General features: G+C 54.1%; 1 protein-coding gene across 10 annotated transcripts in view; it reads left to right on the top strand.

The window, feature by feature from the left end:
• The window catches only part of LOC136387812 (patr class I histocompatibility antigen, A-126 alpha chain-like), a 97,670-nt gene that overhangs the window by 41,857 nt on the left and 30,762 nt on the right, over nt 1-25,051 (top strand). For 2 of the 10 annotated variants that reach the window (XM_066359866.1, XM_066359872.1), the window contains exons 7-8: nt 16,087-16,134; nt 16,287-16,432. In XM_066359866.1, coding sequence (XP_066215963.1) covers nt 16,087-16,134; nt 16,287-16,291 — 53 coding nt within the window. In that variant the 3' untranslated portion in view covers nt 16,292-16,432. Of the gene's footprint in view, nt 1-2,419; nt 2,573-2,833; nt 3,104-3,345; nt 3,622-4,208; nt 4,485-4,603; nt 4,721-5,157; nt 5,191-5,305; nt 5,354-5,510; nt 6,686-11,028; nt 11,636-11,907; nt 12,193-12,445; nt 12,722-13,563; nt 15,087-16,086; nt 16,135-16,286; nt 16,433-25,051 lie in introns of those variants that run through there. The other 8 variants (XM_066359867.1, XM_066359871.1, XM_066359873.1 and 5 more) reach the window with 7 other exon arrangements.

The raw sequence follows: 25,051 nt of genomic DNA on the forward strand, positions 1-25,051 counted from the left end.
AGTGAGAAGTTGGTGGAAAGGGGGGAAGGTGTCTGAGGGCCAGAGACTGGGAAGAGCTGGAGAAGCAGAAAGCCAGGTAGAGAAGTAGCGGTAAAGATTTTAAAGCATTGAAACTCACTCTTGTTTTTTAAGTGAGAGGCGGGGAGGCAGAGAGACAGACTCCCGCACATGCCCAACCCTGATTCACCGGGGAAACCCCCTACCAGGCAATGCTCTGCCATTCTGGGCCACTACTCCGCTGTTTCGTTGCTCAGCAACAGAGCTATATTAGCGTCTGAGGAGCGATCATGAAACTCTGGGATTATAATTTTTTTTTTTTTGTATTTTTCTGAAGTGAGAAGAAGGCAGAGAGACAGACTCCCGCATGCCCCTAAGATCCACCTGGCATACCCACCAGGGGGTGATGCTTTGCCAATCTGGGGCATTGCTCCATTGCAGCTGGAGCCATTCTAGCACCTGAGGTGGAGACCATGGAACCATCAGCAGCGCCCCAGCCAACTTTGCTCCAATGGAGCCTTGGCTGCAGGAGGGAAAGAGAGACAGAGAGGAAGGAGAGGGGAAAGGGTGGAGAAGCAGATGGGCGCTTCTCCTTTGTGTCCTGGCTGGGAATTGAACCCGGGACTTCCACACGCCGGGCGACGCTCTACCACTGAGGCAACTGGCCAGGGCAGAACTCTTGGATTTAAATCCATTGTCATAGACATTTTAAATAAATATCTACAAGGCTTAGCGGATTATTCTTTGCATCTGCTATTTCCTACTTTCTGTGGGGACACCCATAAACCATTGTCTCTTCATGTTAATTAGGGTAAAGAAATATATACTAACAAATGCTCCCAATAAAATATTCACACCGTTCAGTGTAAATTCACCTACAGAGGCAAAAATGCCTGAATTTGGGTGAAGGGCATGTGGTCTGCAGAGAATACTTCCGACGTTGAGGTGATTGAAGTGTGTGTGCATTCCAGTTGAAAGACACTATATTCATGATATTCTCCTATTTTCTGTATTCTTGATGCTCTGGCATCTGTGTCCTAGAACTGGGGGAAAGACCAGGGCTAGCCAATTCTTGGAAACAGTAAAGGGCTTGCCCAAGAGAGGCCTTTGGTTTGCAAACAATCAACAGCTCATATTCCAAAGGGCCTCTTTCCTCTGGCTTGTACACTCCAGGGGCAATATTCCTCCGCCCTGATGGCCCAGGGCGGTACCACACAACCTCGTATCAACCGGAGTCCCACAATGACGTTCTTCAGACTGGTCCATTCTAGAATGTTTCCCCAGCCCTGCCTTCCTCGAGGAAAATACAATAAAGGCTCTGAGCCCTGCTGTCTCCCTCTTCTTCAGCCTCCCTACCAACCTTGGTGCTTTCCCTCATGTGACCCTGCGTGGTGTGCTGACCCTCTTCTCTGGGAAAGCGTAATAAATCAATCTTCCACCCTGGCGGGATAGCTCGGTTGCATGGAGCGTTGCCCCACATGCAAAGGTTGCAGGTCATCCCTGGTTAGGGCATACACAGGAACGGATTGATGTTTCTGTCTACCTCTTTCTTTCCCTCCCTCCCTAAAATCAATAAATTGAAAAAAAATTAAAAACAAAATCTTCCAATGGCTTTAGCCTCTCCCATCATCTCCATCACCTTAATAAATAAAGGCCGGAGCACAGATCATACACAGTAACACATTGCACTTCCACGTGCTTCTTTGTATTGAGGATTTCTGGGACTCACAAACTCAGGGCTGCGGAATGAAGTCAGTTTTAAACACAAAAAGCCCGAGTCTTGGTATAGGAAAGGGAAAATTAGTAGCTTCCCTTAGCTATTATCGGGCTGCTTAAATCCATTAGTATATGAAGGGTAAAATCACGGCTTTTACAGGTCAGCTTCCTGATGTTCATGGGTTTCGAGCCTGTGCTCCCCACTGTGGTTCATACACCAGGAGACAGGTCCCTGTGGGAATCTGTAGTGATGCCCCAGGTTGACTCTCTTCATCAACGTTCCCAAGGCCAGCTTCACATTGTCATCCTAGTCCCTGGGGTGAGTTTTCTTCTAGAAGAGTCCAGGGGGAGAGATAAGGGGTGGGAGGCAGGGAGTCCATTTCAGGGGGAGGGATTCCGGGAAGAGAAGAGGAGGAAGGGGCGGGGCCCAGCCTGGGGGTCTCTCCCTGGAGTCCTCACACAGCCCCTGGGCCAGGACTCAGGGAGACAGGGTGACAAAGAGCTCTCCGCGCAGGAGGAGGGGTCAGGACACCGTCCCGGGTCCCCAGGCCTGGCGCTCAGGGTCTCGGCCCGAGGGGAAACGTCAGGGTTGGGGCGTTCCGATTTCCCGGCGGTTTCACTTCTGCCTCTCACAACCTATGTTAACTCCCTCTTCCTGGATACTCATGACGCGTCCCCAGTCCTCATTTCCATTGGGTGTCCCGTTTCTAGAGGAGCCAATCAGCGTCACCGTGGTCCCAAAAGATAGACTCCTCACTGAATTCCAGAACTCATTCCCCGCAGACCCTCAGGGTCTGGGCCATGGAGCCCGGAACCTTCCTGCTGCTGCTCTCGGGGGCCCTGGCCCTGACCTGGGCGGGTGAGTGCGGGTCGGGAGGGAACGGCCTCTGCGGGGAGGAGCGAAGGAACCCGGTGGGGGCGCAGGACCCCGGGGAAGGCGTGTCCCCACCGCCCCAGGCCCTGGCCACAGACCCTTCCCCCACCCAGTCCCTGCCCCCTCCTCGCAACCACCGACCCCGATTCCGTCTCCCGGACCCCCCACCCCTTCCTGTCCCGCAGACCGCGGACCTGGGAACCGCGCCGGGAGGGGTCGCCGAGTCTCAGCCCCTCCCGTCCCCAGGTCCCCACTCCCTGAGATATTTCCACACCGCCGTGTCCCGACCGGGCCGCGGGGAAGCCCTCTACATCTCCGTGGGCTACGTGGACGACACGCAGTTCCTGCGGTTCGACAGCGACGCGGCGAACCCGAGGGTGGAGCCGCGGGCGCCGTGGATGGAGCGGGAGGAGCCGCAGTTTTGGGAAGCTCAGACCGAGATCGCCCAGGTCCACGCACAGACTTCCCGAGTGAACCTGCAGACGGCCCTCAGCTACTACAACCAGAGCGAGTCAGGTGAGCCACGTGGGCCTGGGTCACCCCGACTTTGCGGGTTCGAGATTCACCCCCCAGGTCAGGAGACCCTGGCGGCCCCTAGATCCGGGAAGAGCCTACGAGGACTTACTCGGATTTCGTTGTCAATTTAGAGTTAAGGGGACCTAACCGACCACCGCCGGTCCCTCACTCGGAGTTAGCCGCGTGGGCGGGGCTGGCCAGCAGGCCGTGGGGACAAAGGCTGACCTCGGGGTTGGGGTCAGGGTCTCACACCTTCCAGTGGATTTCTGGTTGCGACTTGGGGCCGGACGGGCGCTTTCTCCGCGGGTATGAGCAGTTCGCCTACGACGGTGCCGACTACATCACTCTGGACGAGGACCTGCGCTCCTGGACCGCGGCGGACGAGGTGGCCCAGATCACCCGGCGCAAGTGGGAGGTGGCTGGGTTAGCCGAGCGCTACCGGGCTTACCTGGAAAGGGAGTGCGTGGAGTGGCTCCGCAGGTACCTGGAGAAGGGGAAGGAGACGCTGCAGCGCGCAGGTACCGGGAACTGCGAGGGCGCCTCCGGGATCTCCCCCGGGGCGGGGGCGGGGTCTCCAGCTGGCCCAATCCAAAAGGGAGAAAAATGGGAATTTACTCTCTCCCCTAGCTCTTGGGATCCTGAGGGTGAGGATTATCACGGGTTTTCAGATTCTGAACCTTGGGAATGGGGGAGGGAAATCTCTGAAACCACTTAATAGATAGATTCTTTTTGGACCCTGGTAATAGTAGCTTGAGCAGCACTGGGCGACTTAGTTTCTCAGCCTTGTTCTCTGCCCACGGCCAACTTCCCCGGACGCCTGACTCTTTCCAGGTTTTTGAGTCAGGCAGCCTCCTTCCAAGTCCGGATCAGAGGTTTCTGTTGTCCATCAGAGACCTGGAGCCTCTGGCCTAGGCTGTCTTAACCAGCTTCTGCAGTTATCCAGGGAACAAGGGGCTAGCTCAGATCCCCGAGTCCAGGCTGGAATTTTGTTCTTCCCTTCCCCCACCCCAGCTGTCCTGTCCACTCTCAGGATGGTCACTTGGGTGCTGCTGCAGTGTCCCATAGCAGGTAATGCAGAATTCCCGAATTTTCTCACTCTTCTCAGACCCCCCAGAGACACACGTGACCCACCACCCCATCTCTGACCGTGAGGTCACCCTGAGGTGCTGGGCCCTGGGCTTCTACCCTGCGGAGATCACCCTGACTTGGCAGCGTGACGGGCAGGACCTGACCCAGGACATGGAGCATGTGGAGACCAGGCCCGCGGGGGATGGGACGTTCCAAAAGTGGGCAGCTGTGGTGGTGCCCCCTGGAGAGGAGCAGAGCTACACGTGCCATGTGCAGCACGAGGGGCTGCCTGAGCCCCTGACCCTGAGATGGGGTGAGGAGGAGACGCAGGCACAGAGCCTCTTCTCAGGGAGCAGGGGCCTCTGGAGGACTTCAGCAGGGTCAAGGCTGTGGCCTGGGGGTCAGGGCCCTCACCTTCCCTTCCCTTCCCAGAGCCTCCTCAGGCCACCATCCCCACTGTGATCATTGTTGCTGTCCTGGTCTTGCATGTAGCTGTGGTCACTGGAGCTGTGGTCACTGGAGCTGTGATTTGGAGGAAGAGGCGCTCAGGTAGGGAAGGGTGGGGGTCTGAGTTTCATGTTTCACTGTGGGGTTTCAAGCCATGGGTAAAAAATTTCCAATCTCTTGCCTTGATGCTGAGAGGTACCATCCACACATATGTGCTTACCCAATCTGGGGCCCTTTTTGCTAACACTTCTTTGAAAAGCACATATGAAAAAGAGTCAAATTTACCATCTTGGTAAACCTAGTGTTCACATCTGGTGATTTCCAGCAGGTCTGAGTGGAAGTTCCCTGCTGAGGACAGACTTCCATGAGGGGGGTTGGTCCAGTCCCCACACATGTACTTTCCTCAGGTTTCCTGATCCTGCCCTGGGTCTGTACTCACAGTTCTGGAAACTTCTCTGGGGCCCAGGACTAGGGGTTCCTTTAGGACCTCATGGCCCTGCCTCCTCCCTGGTCTCTCACGGGATGTTTTCTTCCCGCAGGTGGGAAAGGAGGGAGCTACGCTCAGGCCGCCAGTGAGTATGGAGGGGGTAACCCGTGGCCCTGTGTGGGAGCCTCACACACCCATAGTTCCTCCTTGAGTTTCCTCTTCTGAAGGCTCTGACCACGTCCTGTTGTGTTCTACTCCAGGATGTGACAGTGCTCAGGGCTCTGATGTGTCTCTACCAGCTTCTAAAGGTGAGACCCGGATGTGGGGAGGTGTTGGGACAGAGGGGACAGGACTGGGTGATGGGGACTCTCTGGATTTGGATGTTCTGAGTTAGCAAAGGGTTGTCAGAATGTCATCACATACAGCGACTGACCTGAATTTGTTCTTGATTATTTTCTTTCCCAGTGTGAAGCAGTTGCCTCATGTGGGACTGAGTGATACAAGATTTGCTCATGTCCCCACTTTGTGACTTCAGGCTCTCCTGACATCTCCTTCTGCAAAGGGCATCTCATGTCTGGGTTCCTATCAGCAAAATGTGAGGAGGGAGGGGGACTGGCCCACCCCGCCCAGCATGACCTGCCCCCCTCCCCACTCCATTGTATACGTTGTACACAGGTAGTTTTTGTATATCATTAATACTTCAGTAGAGTTGTTTAAAAAATAATTTTATTTTTCTGGCCCTGGCTCAGTGGTAGAGCATCAGCCCAGCATGTGGATGTCCTGGGTTCCATTCCTGGCCAGGGCACACAGGGCACCCATCTGCTTCTCCACCCCTCCCCCTCTCATTCCTCTCTGTCTCTCTCTTCCCCTCCCACAGCAAGGGCTCTATTAGAGCAAAGTTGGCCCTGGTGCTGAGGACGGCTCCATGGCCTCCACCTCAGGTGCTAGAATGGCCCCAGATGGGCAGAGCATCACCCCCTAGTGGGCATGCCGGGTGGATCCCAGTTGGGCACATATGGGAATCTTTCTCTAAAACACCAACAAAAAAGAAGTAAATAAATAAATAAGTTTATTTTCAAAGATGTGTTTTGAAAGTGGTTTACTGGTTCCTAATTTAAGCATTACCATTTGAGATCATGTGTTAGATTGACAGAGTCCTTTTGACTTTTATGTAATATACTTAGAAATTAATGGGGTGACATTGATCAATAAGAGTACATAGGTTTCAGGGACACATTTTCTATTTGAACTACTGATTGTGTTGTGTGCCCACCACCCCAAGTCAAATCATTTTTCGCCACCATATATTTGCCCCTCTTTAATCCCTCACACCCCTCCCCGTGGTAACCGCTTCACTTTTGTCTATGTCCATGAGTCCCAGTTTTATATCCCACCTGTGTGTGAGATCATGTACTTCCTATTTTTTAACTTTTTGTGATTTACTTATTTCACTTAGTATAATGTTTTCAAGGTCTATCCATGTTGTCATAAATGGCAATATGTCATCATTTCTTATGGCTGAATAATATTTCATTGTATATATGTAGCATATCCTCTTTATCCAATCCTCTATCAAGAAATACTTTGGGCCAGACCTGTGGTGGCACAGTGGATAAAGCGTTCAACCTGGAATACTGAGGCTGCTGGATCAAAACCCTGTGCTTGCCCGGTCAAGGCACATACAGCAACCAAGAAACAACTAATGTGAACCAATTATGAGTTGATACTTCTCATGATTGCTCCCCACCCCACCATAAAAAATCAATAAATAAAATCTCTTTTAAAAAAACCCCAAAAACAAATGGGACTATATCAAACTAAAAAGCTTCTGCACAGCTAAAGACAATAAGAACAGAATAAAAAGACAAAATACACAATGGGAGAATATATTTGACAATACATTGATAAGGGATCAATAACCAAAATTTATAAAGAACTTGTAAAACTCAATACCAGGAAGACAAACAATCCAATCAAAAAATGGGCGAAAGAAATGAATAGACACTTCTCCAAAGAGGACATACAGATGGCCAATATGCATATGAAAAAATGTTCAACATCACTAATGATTAGAGAAATGCAAATTAAAACCACAATGAGATATCACCTCACACCAGTCAGAATGGCGCTCATCAATAAAACAACACAGAATAAGTGCTGGCGAGGATGTGGAGAAAAGGGAACCCTCCTGCACTGCTGGTGGGAATGCAGACTGGTGCGGCCTCTGTGGAAAACAGTATGGAGATTCCTCAAGAAATTAAAAATCAAACTGCCTTTTGACCCAGCTATTCCGCTGTTAAGAATTTACCCCAAGAACACCGTAGCACTGTTTGAAAAGAAGAAATGCACCCCCATGTTTATGGCAGCATTGTTCACAAAGCAAAGATCTGGAAACAGCCCAAGTGTCCGTCAGTGGACGAGTGGATTAAAAAGCTTTGGTACATATATACTATGGAATACTACTCAGCCATAAGAAATGATGACATCGGATTTTTACAGCAACATGGATGGACCTTGATAACAGTATACTGAGCTTAATAAGTAAATCAGAAAAAACCAAGAACTATATGATTCCATACAGAGGTGGGACATAAAAATGAGATTCAGAGACATGGACAAGAATGTGGGGGTTACGGGGTGGAGGGGAGGGGAGGGGCACATAGAAAACCAGTAGAAAGTGACGGAAGACAATTGGACTTTGGATGATGGGAATGCAGCATAATCAAATGTCAAAATAACCTAGAGATGTTTTCTCTGAACATGTTACCCTAATTTGTCAATGTCACCCCATTAAAATTAATTTTTAAAAATACTTTGGTTGTTTCCATGTCTTGGCAACTGCGATGAACACAGGGGTACATGTGTCTTTACATACCAATGTTTTCAAGTTTTGGGGGGTAGATACTCAGTAGCGGGCTTTTCTGGGTCATATGGTAGTTCTTAATTTTTTGAGGAAACCCATACTGTCTTCCATACTGGCTGTACCAGTCTACGTTCCCACCAGCAGTGGATGAGGGTTCCTTCTTCTCCACAGCCTCTCCAACGCTTGTTATTACCTGTCTTGTTGATAACAGCCAATCTAACAGGTGTGAGGTAGTATCTCATTGTAGTTTTGATGTGCATTTTCTCTAATAGCAAAGATGAGCATTTTTCATGTATATTTGTTTGTATGTCTTTATGGCAGAAGTGTCTGTTCAGGTCCTCTCCCCATCATTTTTGAATGATTTTATTGATTTTCAGAGAGAGGATAGAGGCGGTGGGAGGAGTGGGATGCACCAACGTGTAGTTGGTTCTCGTCTGTGCCTTGACTGGGCAAGCCCGGGGCTTCAAAATCGTGAGGATTTATGCTTTATCCACTGTGCCACCTAGGTTAGGTCCCATTTTTTAATGATTGTTTGCTTGTTTGTTGCTGAGCTTTGAGTTCTTTATATATGTTTTGGATATTAACACCTAATCGGAGCTGTTGTTTGTGAATATGTCCCATTTTGTTGGCTCCCTGTTTGTTTTATTGTCAGGTTTTTTTTGCTGTGCAGAAGCTTTTTAGTTTAATGTAATCCCATTCATTTATTTTTGCCTTTACTTTTAAATTTTTTTGCCTTTAGGGTCAAATTCATACATTGTTCTCTACGCCCAAGGTTCATAACTTTAGTACCTATGTTTTCTTCTATGTAATTTATTGTTTCTGATCTTGTATTCAGGTCATTGATCCATTTTAAATTAATTTTTGTCCGTGGGGACAAGGTGTATTCAAGTTTCATTCTTTCGCATGTCGATTTCCAATTTTCCCAGCACAATTTATTGAAGAATTTGGGTGTTTTTGGCTCCTCTGTCAAAGATTATTTGTCCATATGCATGTGGTTTTATTTCTGGGCTCCCGATTCTGTTCCACTGGTCTGCATGTCTGCTTTTCTGCCAGTACCATGCTGTTTTGATTATTGTGGCTCTAGAGTGTAATTTGAAGTTGGGTGGTGTGCTACCTCTGGTTTCATTCTTTTTTCTCAGTGTTGCTTTCTTTGGCTATTCGAGGTTTCTTTATGGTTTCATACAAATCTGATAATATTTTGTTCTATTTATTTAAAACATGTCATTGGGATTTTAATGGGAACTGCATTAAATTTGTATAATGCTTTGAGCAATATGGCCATTTTAATTATGTTGATTCTTCCAATCTGTGAACATGGAATAGTTTTCCATTTCATTGTGTTTTTTCCATTTCTTTAAAATGCTGCCTGACCTGGCAGTGGCACAGTGGCTAGAGTATGTGGCTGGGATGCAGAGGACCTAGGTTCAAAACCCCGAGATTGCCAGCTTGACCACAGGTCATCAGGCTTAAGCATGGGCTCACCAGCTTGAGCACGGGATCACTGTCTTGAGTGTGGGATCAGAGACATGACCCCATAGTCACAGGCTTGAGCCCAAGAGTTGCTGGCTTGAAGCCCAAGGTTGCTAGCTTGAGCAAGGGGTCACTTGCTCTGCTGTAGCCCCAGGTCAAGGCACAAGTAAGAAAGCAATCAATGAACTAAGATGCCACAACAAAGAATTGATGCTTCTCCTCTCTCTCCCTTCCTGTCTGTCGCTCTCTCTTTGTCACACACACACACAAACACACACAAAATGTGTTCCATTTGTCTGCATGTGTTCCATTGGTTCACTGGTCAGTTGGTTCAGTGGTAGAGCATCAGCCCAGCGTGTGGAAGTCCCGGGTTAGATTCTTAGCCAGGACACACAGAAGAAGTGTCCATCTGCTTCTCCACCCTTCCCCCTCTCCTTCCTCTCTCTCTCTTCCCCACCCGCAGCCAAGGCTTCATTGGAGCAAAGATGGCTGGGGCACTGAGGATGGCTCAGTGGCCTCTGCCAAGGGGCTAGAGTGGCTCTGGTTGCAGCAGAGCATCACCCCCTGGTGGGCATGCTGAGTGGATCCTGGACGGGCATATGCGGGAGTCTGTCTCTCACCCTCCGTGCTTCTCCAGAAAAATATTAATACAAAAAAAACCAAAAAACAACAAAAAACAAACAACGGAAGGAAGTGGGCAGTGGGCATGGGGAATGGAGATACTATGTTAGACCAGAACACCCAGAGGAAGATTGTGTTCCACAAGAGAGCCCAGAAGACTTCACCTCTCACCTAAGCCATGAGGAAGGTGCTGTAGAGAAACACGTATCGCTAAGGAATTCAGGGGTCTTTTCCTCTGCAGGCTGGGGGTGGTGGCAGCAAAGGTGCTTCCAGCTCATTAGTATCACGGGGAGGGTATGGCCCAGAAGAGACAGAAGCCAAGTGGTGGGAGCTGACAGGGAGGAGAAGGGCTGGAGAAGCAGAAAGGGGAAAAGCAGCAGAGGGAGAGATCCCAAAGCAGGACTCAGATCTCACCACGTGTTACAGACCTGCGGTCAATACATCCACAGAGCCTGGCAGGGTGTTCTTTGCATTTGGTACTAGTTACAGTCTGTGGATCTGCCGAAAAACTACGTGCCACCTTATGTTAATCAGTTTAAAAAATGTGACCCGATAAAAAATGCACCCCGCTTAGATATGAATAATTCATAAAAATAAGTGTTGCAGGAGTGTTGAAGGGCATTTTGGCCACATTGAACACTTGCAGCTTTGAAGACTTACTTGCTCCTGTTGAAATGCACAATGACACACGGCTTCTCTGGGCTTCTCTGTATTGAGGACGTGGGGGACTCACAGACAAACTCAGGGCTACTGAATGAAGATCATTTCACAATGTAACAATCCCAGTCACAGACACACTGTGTGGGAAGTAGAATTCAGGAGCTCTGTGAGTCTGACTGCACTGCTGGGTAGACACATTTCTGTACCAAGGGGCCAAAATCACTTCTTTACAGATCAGCTTCCTGACGTTCAGGGTTTCCAAGACTGTGCTCCCCACTGGGGTTCACAGACAACAGGGAGACTGGTCTCTGAGAATCTCCATCCCGTGTTTTGAGGCACAGCTGCTGCAGGGTTAAGAGAAACCCTGTCCCTCCACCTCCATTCCCAGGGTGAGCTCACTGTGACATAAAGTTTCCTGGGAGTGAGTTTTCTTCTAAAAGAGTCCAGGGGGAGAGATAAGGGGTGGGAGGCAGGGAGTCCATTTCAGGGGGAGGGATTCCTGGAAGAGAAGAGGAGGGAAGGGCGGAGCCCAGCCTGGGGGTGTCTCCTTGTTTTCCTCGCACAGCCCCAGAGCCAGCACTAGGGAGACAGGGTGACAAAGAGCTCTCCGCGCAGGAGGAGGGGTCAGGGCAGTCTCGGGTGCCCAGGCCTGGCTTTCAGGGTCTCAGCCCGAGGGCGGAGTCTGGGCGGGGAAGGTCAGTGTTGGGGAGTCCCCATCTCCCCGGGTTTCACTTCTGCCTCTCACAACCTGTGTCGAGTCCTCTTTGCTGGATACGCATGACGCGGCCATAGATGTTACTCCCACTGGGTGACCGATTTCGAGAGAACCCAATCGGCTTCCGCACCGTCCCCGTTTGTAAAGTCTACACGGAAACGCCCGACTCAGACTGTCCCCAGAGCCTGAGTCGGGTCATGAGGTCCCCAACCCTCCTCCTGCTGCTCTCGGGGACCCTGGTCCTGACCCCGACCTGGGCGGGTGAGTGCGGGTCGGGAGGAAACGGCCTCTGTGGGGTTAATGAGGGGACCCGGCGGGGGCGCAGGACCCCGGGGAGGGCGCGTGTCCACAGCCCCGTCCTGACCTCAGACCTTCGTTCAACACCCCGCTCGGCCAAGCCGGGTCTCGACTCCGACCCCAACTGTCTGGCCCCTTTTCCGTCTCCCGGGAACCCGCCCCTCCTGTCCCGCAGACCGCGGATTCTGGACCCACGCCGGGAAGGGTCACGGGTCTCAGCCCCTCTCCGCCCCCAGGTCCCCACTCCCTGAGATATGTCTACACCGCCGTGTCCCGGCCCGGCCGCGGAAATCCCCGCTTCTTCACCGTCGGCTACGTGGACGACACGGAGTTCGTGAGGTTCGACAGCGACGCCGCGAGTCCGAGGATGGAGCCGCGGGCGCCGTGGATGGAGCAGCCGTGGGTGGAGCAGGAGCACCCGCAGTATTGGGACCGGTCCACGCAGATCTGCAAGGACACCGCACAGACTTACCGAGTGAACCTGAACACCCTGCGCGGCTACTACAACCAGAGCGAGGACGGTGAGCCACGCGGGCGGGTCCCGGTCACGACCCCATCCCCACGGACGGGTCGGGGTCGCCCAAGTGTCCGGGTCCGAGCTCCACCCGAGACCACAGTACCCCCACCCCACCCAAGAGGAACCTGCGGGACTTTGACCCGGTTTCGTTTTCGGTTTAGGTTTAATCTGGGCGGTAGGATCCGGTCGCCTCGGGGCGGGGGCGGGGCCGAGTGGGCGGGGCCGAGTGGGCGGGGCTGACTTCGGGGCGGGGTCAGGGTCTCACACCATCCAGGGGATGATCGGCTGTGAAATGGACCGGGACGGGCGCCTCCTCCGCGGGTACGAGCAGTTCGCCTACGACGGTACCGACTACCTCGCCCTGAACGAGGACCTGCGCTCCTGGACCGCGGCCGACGCGGCGGCTCAGATCACCCGGCGCAAGTGGGAGGAGGGCGGTGAGGCTGAGCACGAGAGGAACTACCTGGAGGGCACGTGCGTGGATTACCTCCGCCTTTACCTGGAAAAGGGGAAGGAGACGCTGCAGCGCGCAGGTACCAGGGCCGCGGGGCTCCCTCCTCTCCCCTCGGGCTGCGGCTCCTACACGGAGACAGGAAATGGACCGGGGTCAGAACACCCTCCTTTGGGTCGGGACATTGAGTCCCCTCGGTTTTCAGATTGGGGACCAGAGAGTGACTCCCTACTTCTCTCAGTGACAATTAGAGTGCAGTCTCTCCGGGATGCAGGAGAGACAAACCGTGAAATAACCCATCAGCTGTTCCCTTTCACCCTGGCAGTGGCCCTGGGACTCATGGGGACTTTCCCAAGCCTTGTTCGTGACCCTAGATGTAAGGCCAGTGGCCGCCGACATGGCCATGCAGGTTCACTTTGGATTCGGACAGATGGTAAAAGAACAGTGGAGCCAGAAAATGGTGGTTCATTCTGTTTATTAAAGTCTCCTAACGGCAGATGAGCAAACAGGCAGAGAAGACCACTTCCCTTTCTCCCTCCCCACTCTCCCGGACTCATAGGCCCCTACCACTCTCAACACTCCACTTCCACACAGGCTGGGCTGAAATCAGGTCTCCCCAGACCCTCAGCACTCTCTCCCTCCCTCTCTCTCTCTCTCTCTCTCTCTCTCTCCCTCTCTCTTTCTGTCTGTCTGTCTCTCCAGCCAAAAGCAGCTGGGAAAAACTCCTTCTCCAGCAAACAGTAGCAAACAGTCACCCTCCCAAGCAGGAAGGCAATCCACTGTTTGCAGTCTGCCACCCTGAGGGCGGGTACCCATAGCCTTCCACAGACTGTACACACATGGCGCTGCTACAGTATAACCCGGCAAACCTAAAAAACACACGTTTGTTTACCCAACATGCCTCCCCTTCTGCTCACTTCACAGTCTACTCCTCAGGTATCCCTGAGCGAGGAATGTTACATCACAGTGTCTCCCTGAGCACCCTGCCCAGAGTGCCAACCGGAGGCCCATCTCTAGCCCCCTGCTCCACGGTAGGTGGCAGGGCCTGGATAGTCCAGGGCTGTGTCCATGGAAACCTTAAGGTGTCCTTGATGTGCCTCTCCAATGACAAAGAGCAGCTCCCCGGTGCAGGAGGGCCTCCACCAGACCTGTCCACCCCCCATCAGGTCACTCATAGTGTCCGAAGCGGCATGTCCGTCCAGCAAGGGAGCTGGTGCCCCTCTCTCAGTGGTCAGTCCACGTGAGACAGCCCAGCTGTCTGTGCAGATCACCGAGGTAAAAGTCCCTTACAGGCTACTAGGTTCACATAGGGGCTCAGGGCTCCCCCTCATCCCTGCCGTCATGACAGCTCTGAAGACGCTGCCCCAAGGAGGAGTGCGTGGCATCGGTGCCCAGCCTCTCCACCTCTGCCCCAGAGAGGAGGATGCCGTCCACCCCGTGCCCCACACTCACAGCAAGTCTGCCAGGGGCTCAGGGGTGCTCGTTGCTGCTGGGATTTTACCCTCTGGACGACCTCTGGCCAAGCTCTGAGTGTGCAGACGGCAGCTTCAGCCTGAGCCTCCTCGTCCTCAGAAGTGTGAGGAGCTGGAAACGCCTGCTCCCGCCGACTCAGAGCCCCTCGTCCAGCACGGCTCCCTCGTTGGCTCCTGGGACTGCCGGCCCTGGGCCTGAAGATGAACCCACACTTGTTCCTCTAACAACGGCCGCTGCCAGTATCCAGCTTCCAGGGCAAACTGCGACGCACGAACCTGTTCTGCCTCCTTCTCCAGAGACGGTTCCAGGTCAAGCCGTTGCTGGTGCTGGGTCTGCACCTCATCCGGAGCTCTCACCTCGGACAGCCCCTCGCAGGATGTAAAAACAGCAGCCCCTGGTCCCCAAAGGGCAGCCGTGGAGAACCCTACACTGGGGGCAATGACCAGTCCTCCACCCCTCCCAAGGGTGGCTGTGGCCCCATACCAGTCTGACACAAATCCTGCCGACTATGCCAGGGGTAAGGCCAGTGGCCGCCATGGTGGCCATGCAGGTTCACACTCACCCAGTGTCTGAGGTCTGACCCCGGCTTTTCTGAGTCATTTGTCCTCCACCCACGTAGGGACCAGAAATACCTTTTCTCCCCTCAGAGACCTGCCTCCCTCCCTGAGCTGTGTCACTCTGACTCTAGAACTTTCCAAAGACTAAGACATCATCCCAGGTGCCTCTGTCCAGGCTGGTGTCTGGGTTTTGTGCTCCCTCCCCCACCCCAGCTGTCCTGTCCACTCTCAGGATGGTCACATGAGTGCTGCTGGAGTGGCCCATGAGGGATGAAAAGTTCCTGAATTTCTCACCTTTCTCCTCAGACCCCCCAAAGACACATGTGACCCACCACCCCATCTCTGACGGTGAGGTCACCCTGAGGTGCTGGGCCCTGGGCTTCTACCCTGCGGAGATCACCCTGACCTGGCAGCGTGACGGGCAGGACCTGACCCAGGACATGGAGCTTGTGGAGACCAGGCCTGCGGGGGACGGGACCTTCCAGAAGTGGGCGGCTGTGGTGGTGCCCCCTGGAGAGGAGCAGAGCTACACGTGCCATGTGCAGCACGAGGGGCTGCCCGAGCCCCTGACCCTGAGATGGGGTGAGGAGGGGACATGGGCACAGAGCCTCTTCTCAGGGAGCAGGGGCCTCTGGAGGACTTCAGCAGGGTCGGGGCTGCGGCCTGGGGGTCAGGGCTCTGACCTTCCCTTCCCTTCCCAGAGTCTCCTCAGGCCACCATTCCCACTGTGGTCACCGTTGCTGTCCTGGTCCTCCTTGGAGCTGTGGTCACTGGAGCTGTGGTGGGGGCTGTGATGTGGAGGAGGAGGCGCTCAGGTAGGGAAGGGTGGGGTCTGAGTTTCTTGTCCCACAGGGGTTTTCAAGCCCAGGAAGAAGTGTGTCCACTTCATTAATGGGAAGTGTTGTCCCCACGCGTGTGCCTGACCAGTCTGGGCCTGTTTGCTAACACTGACTCTTTAGTGAGGCACGTGTGAACATGAGGGACAGAGTTATCACCTTGATGAGTCAGTGATGGGGACCTGGTCCCCCATAGTCACAGGTCAGAGGGGAGGGTCCTGCTGAGGACAGACCTTCAGAAGGATGGGTGGTCCAGTCCCCACACATGTACTTTCCTCAGGTTTCTTGATCCTGCCCTGGGTCTGTACTCACAGTTCTGGAAACTTCTCTGGGGTCCAGGACTAGGGGTTCCTTTAGGACCTCATGGCCCTGCCTCCTCCCTGGTCTCTCACAGGATGTTTTCTTCCCGCAGGTGGGAAAGGAAGGAGCTACGCTCAGGCTGCCAGTGAGTATGGAGGGGGTGACCCCTGAGACCCTGTGACAATGCAGACGGGAGCCATGGGTGACCCCACTCCCCATAGTTCCTCATTTTGTCTCCTGTCCTGGGGGCTCTGACCATGTCCTGTTGTGTTCTACCCCAGGCAGTGACAGTGCCCAGGGCTCTGATGTGTCTCTCACGGCTTCTAAAGGTGAGAGCTTGATGTGGGGAGGGGTTGGGGCAGAGAGGACAGGACTGGGTGATGGGGATTCTCTGGGACATTTGAGCATGAGGTGGGCTATTGAGAATGTCACCAGTTACAATGACTGACCTGAATCTGTTCGTGATTATTTTCTTCTACAGCGTGAGACAGCTGCCTTGTTGGGGACTGAGCGACAGAAGATGCTTCACACACACACACACACACACCCGCCAGCCATGTTTGTGACTTCAGGAACCTCTCACTTCTCTCTGCAAAGGGCATCTGAACGTGTCTGCATTCCTATCAGCATAGTGTGAGGAGGTGAGAGGCTGGCCCACCCCTGCCCCCAGGTCCCCTCCCCACACTTCCCTGTCCAGCAGTCTTCTCTGGTCAGGAGAAAAGAACATCCCTGTCTTTCCTTCAAGAGCCCTGAGCTACAGCTTGTTTATTATCATTATTACTTTATTTTACTTTAGAGCAGTGGTTCTCAAGCTTTCTAATGCCGTGACCCCGCAATGCAGTTCCTCATGTTGCGCTGACCCCAAACCAAAAAATAATTTTGGTGGCTACTTTATAACTGTAATTTTGCTAGAGTTATGATTCGGAATGTAAATACCTGATATGCATTATGTATTTTCCAATGGCTTTAGGCAACCCCGCTGGGGTTGCGACTCACAGGTTGAGAACCGCTGCTTTAGAGGGAGTGTGAGAGAGAATTGAGGAGAACTGGTCAGCATCAGCTTGTAGTAGTTGTGTCTTGTGTGTGCCTCTACCAGGCTACCTCGGGGTTTGTTTTTTGTTTTTTGGTTTTTTTTTATAAAGAGAGGAGACAGAGAGAGAGAGAGAGAGAGAGAGAGAGAGAAAGAAGGGAGGGAGGAGCAGAAAGTATCCACTCCCATATGTGCCTTGACAGAGAAGCCCAGGGTTTTGAACCGGCAACCTCAGTGTTCCAAGTTGATGCTTTTACCCACTGAGCCACCGCAGGTCAGGCTATCTCGGGGTTTTGAACCTCTGTGTCCCAGGCCGATGCTCTGTCCACTGTGCCAACTGGTCAGGCTGAGCTGCAGCTTTCTACTGCCTTATTGAAGTTTATATCCAAAGTCTATAAAGTTTTTAAGTGAGAGGAGATACAGAGACAGACTTCTGCATGTGCCCTGACCAGGATTTACCCAGTGGCCCCCCATCCCATCCCCATCTGGGGCCACTGCTTGCAACTGAGCCATTTTTAGCACCTGAGGTGAAGGCTTGCCGGAGCTATCCTCAACGCCTCAGCTGATGTGCTGTAATCAATCAAGCCGTGGTTACAGGAGAAGAGAGACAGAGAGTTAGAGAAGAGGGGAGTGGAAGGAGATGGTTGCTTCTCCTGTGTGTCATGACCGAGAACTGAACCCAGGATTCTACATGCCAGGCTGAAGCTCGAGCCAGTGACCTTGGGGTTTCAAACCTGGGTCCTCAGGACAGATGTTGGCTAGAGAAACTGACTTGGGAGGCGACACATATAAGTGATATTTAAAGCCTTGACAAAAAAAAAAAAAAAAAAAAAAATGAAAAGGCCTGACCTGTGGTGGCACAGTGGATAAAGCATCGACCTGGAAATGCTGAGGTCGCCGGTTCAAAACCCTGGGCTTGCCTGGTCAAGGCACATATGGGAGTTGATGCTTCCAGCTCCTCCCCCTCTTCTCTCTCTCTGTCTCTCCTCTTTCTCTCTCTGTCTCTCCCTCTCCTCTCTAAAAAAAAAAAAAAATGAAAAAAAAAAAATAAAGCCTTGACAATGGAGGAGGTGACCCAGGCAGTGATGACTGCAGGAGACAGAGGAGGAAGGACTGACCAGGACCCAGTGCTGAGCCATCTGCTCAGACACACACCAGAGCCGACGGCACAGTTCTGTCTCCACATCTAGAAGGCATGACGACCACGGAGTCCCAGACTTCCCTGTGTGCAGGGGTCACCTGCCATTTTTGTAGTGGAATAACCCATTGCACGGCCTTGGATGGGAACACAGCCAATAAGCAAAGAACGTTTTGCCAAGAAAATTGTTTTGTGACTTGAAGGCGGGTCACTGAAACAGGTCTATGTGACTGAAGGCAGTTGCTGGGCTTTTCTCAGTAAAACATTCTCATAAGATTTCTGTACCTTCCAAGGTTATCCCTTCAGATAAGGAGAGGAATGTTGCGGGAACCATAGAAGCAAAAGCAATTAATGCCTTCTGATATTATATTGTTAATAAGCTATCATGCAAGTGAACTCTATGTATCTTTAAGTAAAAGTTACGCTTGATGTTATGGAAATTTCTCAATAAACAAGCTTTTTGAAGAATTATGAATAAAAATAGGACACAGCACAAACTCGGGGCCATTTGCCTGAGCGAGCGGTGGTCCTTTGATAGTCCTTGAAGATTTCGTCTGCTGATCTCTCTCTCTGCACCCCCGACTCACAACAACACATTTTGTTAAGACTCAGACCGTCGGGAACAGAATGTGAGAGTCTAGATCAGGGGTCCCCAAACTACGACCCTCGGGCCGCATGCGGCCCCCTGAGGCCATTTATCCGGCCCCCGCCACACTTCCGGAAGGGGCACCTCTTTCATTGGTGGTCAGTGAGAGGAGCATAGTCCCCATTGAAATACTGGTCAGTTTGTTGATTTAAATTTACTTGTTCTTTATTTTTTTTTCTTTCTTTTTTTTTTTTTTTTGTATTTTTCTGAAGCTGGAAATGGGGAGAGACAGTCAGACAGACTCCCGCATGCGCCCGACCGGGATCCATCCGGCACGCCCACCAGGGGCGAAGCTCTGCCCACCAGGGGGCAATGCTCTGCCCCTCCGGGGCGTCGCTCTGCCGCGACCAGAGCCACTCTAGCGCCTGGGGCAGCGGCCAAGGAGCCATCCCCGGTGCCCGGGCCATCTTTGCTCCAATGGAGCCTTGGCTGCGGGAGGGGAAGAGAGAGAGAGGAAGGGGAGGGGTGGAGAAGCAAATGGGCACTTCTCCTATGTGCCCTGGCCGGGAATCGAACCCGGGTCCCCCGCACGCCAGGCCGATGCTCTACCGCTGAGCCAACCGGCCAGGACCTGTTCTTTATTTTAAATATTGTATTTGTTCCCGTTTTGTTTTTTTACTTTAAAATAAGATATGTGCAGTGTGCATAGGGATTTGTTCATAGTTTTTTTTTATAGTCCGGCCCTCCAACGGTCTGAGGGACAGTGAACTGGCCCCCTGCGTAAAAAGTTTGGGGACCCCTGGTCTAGATTATAACAAGGTTGGTGCTGATGCTGCTGATCTTCAGGTCACACGTTTAGTAACAGGAACCCAGACCAGGATCCCCACAGAGCTGTGTGCCAGCCTCACCTTCATGGCTTGTTACACCGTGATTCCTGGTCTGGAGCCCAATTCTCATGGACGGTGAGTCTGGGAGGGGCCTGGGGGTTTGTAAGAAGCCCACAGCAATCCTTGGGATGACCCCGATTGGGAACCACTGAGATCAGTGTCAGACTCAGGGTGGGGAAGGGTGTTAAGTCCATTATTGAAAGGTATGTTTTTTCCTTCAGAAAGAAAAAGGAGGACATTTATTGGTCACTTAAGAGATGTCATGTTGGGGCCCTGTCCAGTTAGTACAGTGGTAGAGCATCGGCCTGGTGTGTGGAAGTCCCGGGTTTAATTCCTGTCCATGGCACAAAGGAGAAGTGCCCATCTGCTGCTCCTCCCTTCCCCCTTTTCTCTATCTCTCTCTTTCTCTCCCACAGCCATGGCTGAAATGGCTTGAGCAAGTTGGCCCAGGCGCTGAGGACGGCTCCATGGCCTCCGCCTCAGATGCTAGAATGGCTCTGGTTGCAACGGAGCAACACTCCAGATGAGCAGAGAGCATCACTGCCTAGTGGGCATGCCGGGTGGATCCCAGTCAGGCACATGCGGGAGTCTGTCTCTCTGCCTCTTTGCTTCTCAATTCAGAAAAATACAAAAAAAAAAGTGATTTAGGGAGATATAAGTTGTTTTCTCTGCCCTGGGGCAGAGTCAGGGGGAAGATTTAGGAAGTGGCCCCAGAGCAGTATAATAAAATCTGAACACTTGCTCTCTGGAAACGTCCTCTGATTTCTTGCAGCAATCTATAGAAACCGACTTTTTCTATTTCAGCTATAAAGCAGTATATACACAGTATTGGGTCTAATAGTGTTTGGGGAAAGCCACAGACCGGGTTGAGGCCACACAGCCAGGAGCAGACCCACAGTCCAGCCGAGGTCGGGTCCCACACAGGAACCACTGTCCTGCTGCTGGGCACATGTCACTGCTCACACTCCTGACTCCCTGATGCTGGGCCCTGGGCCCTGTGGTCGGGACTGTCACAAAGGACTAAAAACCAAAGCACAGTCGTTGTCGCCTCATTTCAGTGTAGTTTCCCTCAAGGTCCATGAACACCCGAAGGACCGGAGGACCAGGTACCGATGCTCCTGTCGGCCGAGCTGCTCAGGCTCCGAGAGCAGGAAGGGCCTCAGCTGTAGGAGGGTCACCCTCTCCGGCATCTGCTGCCACGGAGCCCAGAGACAGTGTCCCTTGTTCGCGCCCCTCTGAGGTGCTGCTGTGATGCTGGGTGTCCCTCTCAGGTAACTGCCTCACTCCTGTCCCTGCAGCCGCCCTCCCCCCTCCCCCACAGACACCACAGGGTCCCCCTCAGAGGGGGCGGAGCTCTGGCTGATGAGCTGGTCTCCATGCCGACAGCGGGACCCATCCAACACCCGTCTCACACTTGGTCCTCCTCTGTGCAGAGAGGAGGGTCCCCAGTCCAGCACTGGTGGGCCCCTGACCAGCAAGGCTTCCGCTGCAGTCATTGGCAGCCCTTCGGGATCGGACAGCGCAGTTATAGCCTCGTGCTCAGGAACCGTCTTTGTTCCTGCCTGTGAGGGGGGGGGGGGAAGGGGAAAAGGAAGGGAGGGAGGGAGAAGAGAGGAGAGAAGGAAGAAGGGGAAGAAGGAAGGGAGGGAGGGGAAGGAGAGGAAAGATGGAGGGGGGAGGGGAGGGACGGATGGAGGGAGGGAGGGAAGGAGGGAAGGAGAGGGAACTGTAGCACACCTGCACCCCCCACCCCTGGATATACCGGGAGGAAAAGAGGAACCTGCCCAGTGGAGACGCTCCTGCAGCCCCTCCCAGGTGCCCGGGCACGCGCTCACTGCGGAGCCCCTCCCAGGTGGCCGGGCACGCGCTCACTGAGGAGCCCCTCCCAGGTGGCCGGGCACGCGCTCACCGGGGAGCCCCGCCCAGGTGGCCGGGCACGCGCTCACCGAGGAGCCCCTCCCAGGTGACCGGGCACGCGCTCACCGGGGAGCCCCGCCCAGGTGGCCGGGCACGCGCTCACCGAGGAGCCCCTCCCAGGTGGCCGGGCACGCGCTCACCGAGGAGCCCCGCCCAGGTGGCCGGGCACGCGCTCACCGAGGAGCCCCTCCCAGGTGGCCGGGCACGCGCTCACCGAGGAGCCCCTCCCAGGTGACCGGGCACGCGCTCACCAGGGAGCCCCGCCCAGGTGGCCGGGCACGCGCTCACTGAGGAGCCCCGCCCAGGTGGCCGGGCACGCGCTCACTGAGGAGCCCCGCCCAGGTGGCCGGGCACGCGCTCACCAGGGAGCCCCGCCCAGGTGGCCGGGCACTTGTTCACTGAGGAGCCCCGCCCAGGTGGCCAGGCAGGCACGCGCTCACTGCGGAGCCCCTCCCAGGTGGCCGGGCACGCGCTCACTGAGGAGCCCCTCCCAGGTGGCCGGGCACGCGCTCACTGAGGAGCCCCGCCCAGGTGGCCGGGCACGCGCTCACCGAGGAGCCCCTCCCAGGTGGCCGGGCACGCGCTCACCGAGGAGCCCCTCCCAGGTGGCCGGGCACGCGCTCACCGAGGAGCCCCTCCCAGGTGGCCGGGCACGCGCTCACCGAGGAGCCCCTCCCAGGTGGCCGGGCACGCGCTCACCGAGGAGCCCCTCCCAGGTGGCCGGGCACGCGCTCACTGAGGAGCCCCTCCCAGGTGGCCGGGCACGCGCTCACCGAGGAGCCCCTCCCAGGTGGCCGGGCACGCGCTCACTGAGGAGCCCCTCCCAGGTGGCCGGGCACGCGCTCACTGGGGAGCCCCGCCCAGGTGGCCGGGCACGCGCTCACTGAGGAGTGTCAGCCAGCCCTCTGCCCCTGTAGCCCACCACCCGTGTTAGACAAACAAGAGTCCCAGGGCGCAGGCCAGTTCTCGACCTGTTACTCTGAGAACACCTCTGCCGCGCCGACCTCATGGGCTGCAGAGGATGCTCTTGGTTCGCAGAGCTGTGACCCGGCAGCCCAGCTCCGCGCAGTGTCTTCTGTTGGGGCGCTTCCATGGCTCCTGGAACAGTCGGCGTCTGTTCCTGTCAGGACCCATGTCTGGCCCCCACCCTGAGGGCTACCGGCTTCGTCTGACTTGCTTGCCATGCCCGAGGCTTCCCGTCAGGCCGGCTGCCACCCAGCTACCTGCTGGGTCCGTCTCTCTCGTTGGCAGAGGGAACAGTTCTTTTCGGTCTTTTGTGCCTCGGAGGATGCAAAGGGGACATCTGGACTCAGCCCATCTCGTGGAGCCAGGGACACTTCAAGTGGGGAGAGCAGGACATCCCCTCATTGGCTCCACTCGCCGCCCAAACCAGGAGGGGTGAGAGGGCTGAGCATCGCCCTCTCCTGCCCGAACGCGCCTCGTGTGCCAGTAGCGCTTTCCAAGGACGGTGCTGTAAGGCCCGTGGCCGCTGGATTCGGGCAGACGGCAAAGGAACTGTGGAGCCAGAAAATGGAGGGCCACCTTCCGTTTATTAAAGTCTCGTAACAGTGGGCGAGCAAACAGGCAGGGAAGACCGCTTCCCTTTCTCTCGGGGCTCCCAAGCCGCTCAGCACTCCGGACTCACCAGATTCATTCTCCGGACTCACAGACCCCCACCAGCCTCAGCACTCCCCCCACAAACAAACAGGTCGGGTGGAAATGCCTCTTCTCCGGCAAAACAATAACAAACAACTGCCAAGACTATACTTTCAGGGATCATTTCTATAGTTCGTTACAAACAACTGCCCCTCCCCACGGAGGCAGGCAATCTGCAATTTCGCCATCTGCCCCCTGAGGGCGAGCACTCACAGCCTCTCACACACCGCACACGTGGCACCGCCCCGTGCCAATGCAAAATACAAGCAAGCAAACCTAACACACACGTTTCACACCTGTTTACCCAGCAGGTGCTCGTGTGGGCGTGGCCGGTTTCCACCGCTCTTCTGCCTGACCACAGGGCTACTTACTGCCCATGAGTCGGCAAAAGCCGAACCACAGGGGCCTTTATTCCTGTTCAGCGTTTCCGTTGCCGCTGGGAAAACGGCGCTTTTCTCTCCCTGGGCTGGGCTGTTTTTAACTTCCTTGATCAAAGCGGCAGCACAAGATACCAGAAAGAACTGTTCTGTCTGCCAAGGACAGCGACAGACAGCGTTCACCAGTATGCTGTCCATTCACCTGGCAACTTGCCGTTCAGAAACCGAGCAGCCAGCCCTCTGCTGGTCACTTGGGAACGTTTATAGGACACCGTCAAGTGACAACAGGCTCTGGCAGCTCCTCCTGCAGTTCCCAAGTCAGTCCCAGAGGAGCAGAGCTCCCTGTATCGCCTCCTGCATTCATGCCCCGGGGTGCGTGATCCGGTGTAAACCGTTGCCACTTCTTACTTAACTCTTCTGGGCACTGCCCTCCACCTGAGAGACTTTCTCCAATGTTGGGCAAGGCATTGTGTGCATCTCGGGTTTCAAGGTGGATTTCTGTCCTTTAGTCATAGGGGTAATTTCAGCTAATTGTCCAAAAGTAAGCTAGTAACGGCCCCTGTCTTCCTGAGAGGTGCTCAGATGCGGTGCCAGGGGCTCAGCCACTGCTGCCCACGGGAGTCTGCACGGCCCCTCCAGCTCCAGGCGGTCTGGTTGCTTCCCATTAAGCACATACAGGTCACATTTTTTTTTTTTTTTTTACAGAGTCAGAGAGAGGGATAGACAGGGACAGACAGACAGGAACAGAGAGATGAGAAGCATCAATCATTAGTTTTTCGTTGCACATTGCAACACCTTAGCTGTTCATTGATTGCTTTCTCATATGTGCCTTGACCGCGGACCTTCAGCAGACCGAGTAACCCCTTGCTGGAGCCGGCAACCTAGCGTCCAAGCTGGTGAGCTTTGTCCAAACCAGATGAGCCTGTGCTCAAGCTGGCGACCTCAGGGTCTCGAACCTGGGTCCTCCACATTCCAGTCTGACGCTCTATCCACTGCGCCACCGCCTGCTCCAGGCCAGGTCACATATCTTGAAGGCAGGTTTGCACCTCTGTCCAATAACAGTAGGTAGGGAAGTGCTCCCTGTCAGAAGTGATGTCCATTCCCATAACACATTCAGGGAAAGGAGACAAAGCCTCTGCACTTAAAGCCTGATCAAACCCTCTAACGCTCATCCTAATTTCCACCTTAATCCTATCAACTCTCATAGCCCTCTCTCTCTCTCTCTCTCATTTTTTAATTTTATTTTAGTGAAAGGAGGGGAGGCAGAGAGCCAGACTTCCACATGTGCCTGGACCCGGGGATCTTCCCTGCAAAGCCACTAGGGGGCAATGCTCTGCCCATCTGGGGCATTGCTCCCTTGCAACTGGAGCCATCCTCAGAGCCTGAGGCCAACTTCCCTGAGCCAATCAAGCCATGGCTGTGGGAGAAGAAGAGGGGGGACAGAGGGGTGGATAAGCAGATGGGCGCTTCTCCTGTGTGTCCTGACCAGGACTCGAACCCCGGACATCCACTGAGCCAACCGGCCAGGGCCTTATTCTCTCAATCTCATTGTAGCCCGCATTTGGGCTTCTCCAATAGGCTTTGGTCCCACAGGCACGGGGCACCTGGACAGGAGCCAGTCTAGACCATGTCACCCACTCCTCTCGAGCCCTGGA

Source organism: Saccopteryx leptura, chromosome 1 (assembly GCF_036850995.1).
Source record: "Saccopteryx leptura isolate mSacLep1 chromosome 1, mSacLep1_pri_phased_curated, whole genome shotgun sequence".
NCBI lineage: Eukaryota > Metazoa > Chordata > Mammalia > Chiroptera > Emballonuridae > Saccopteryx > Saccopteryx leptura.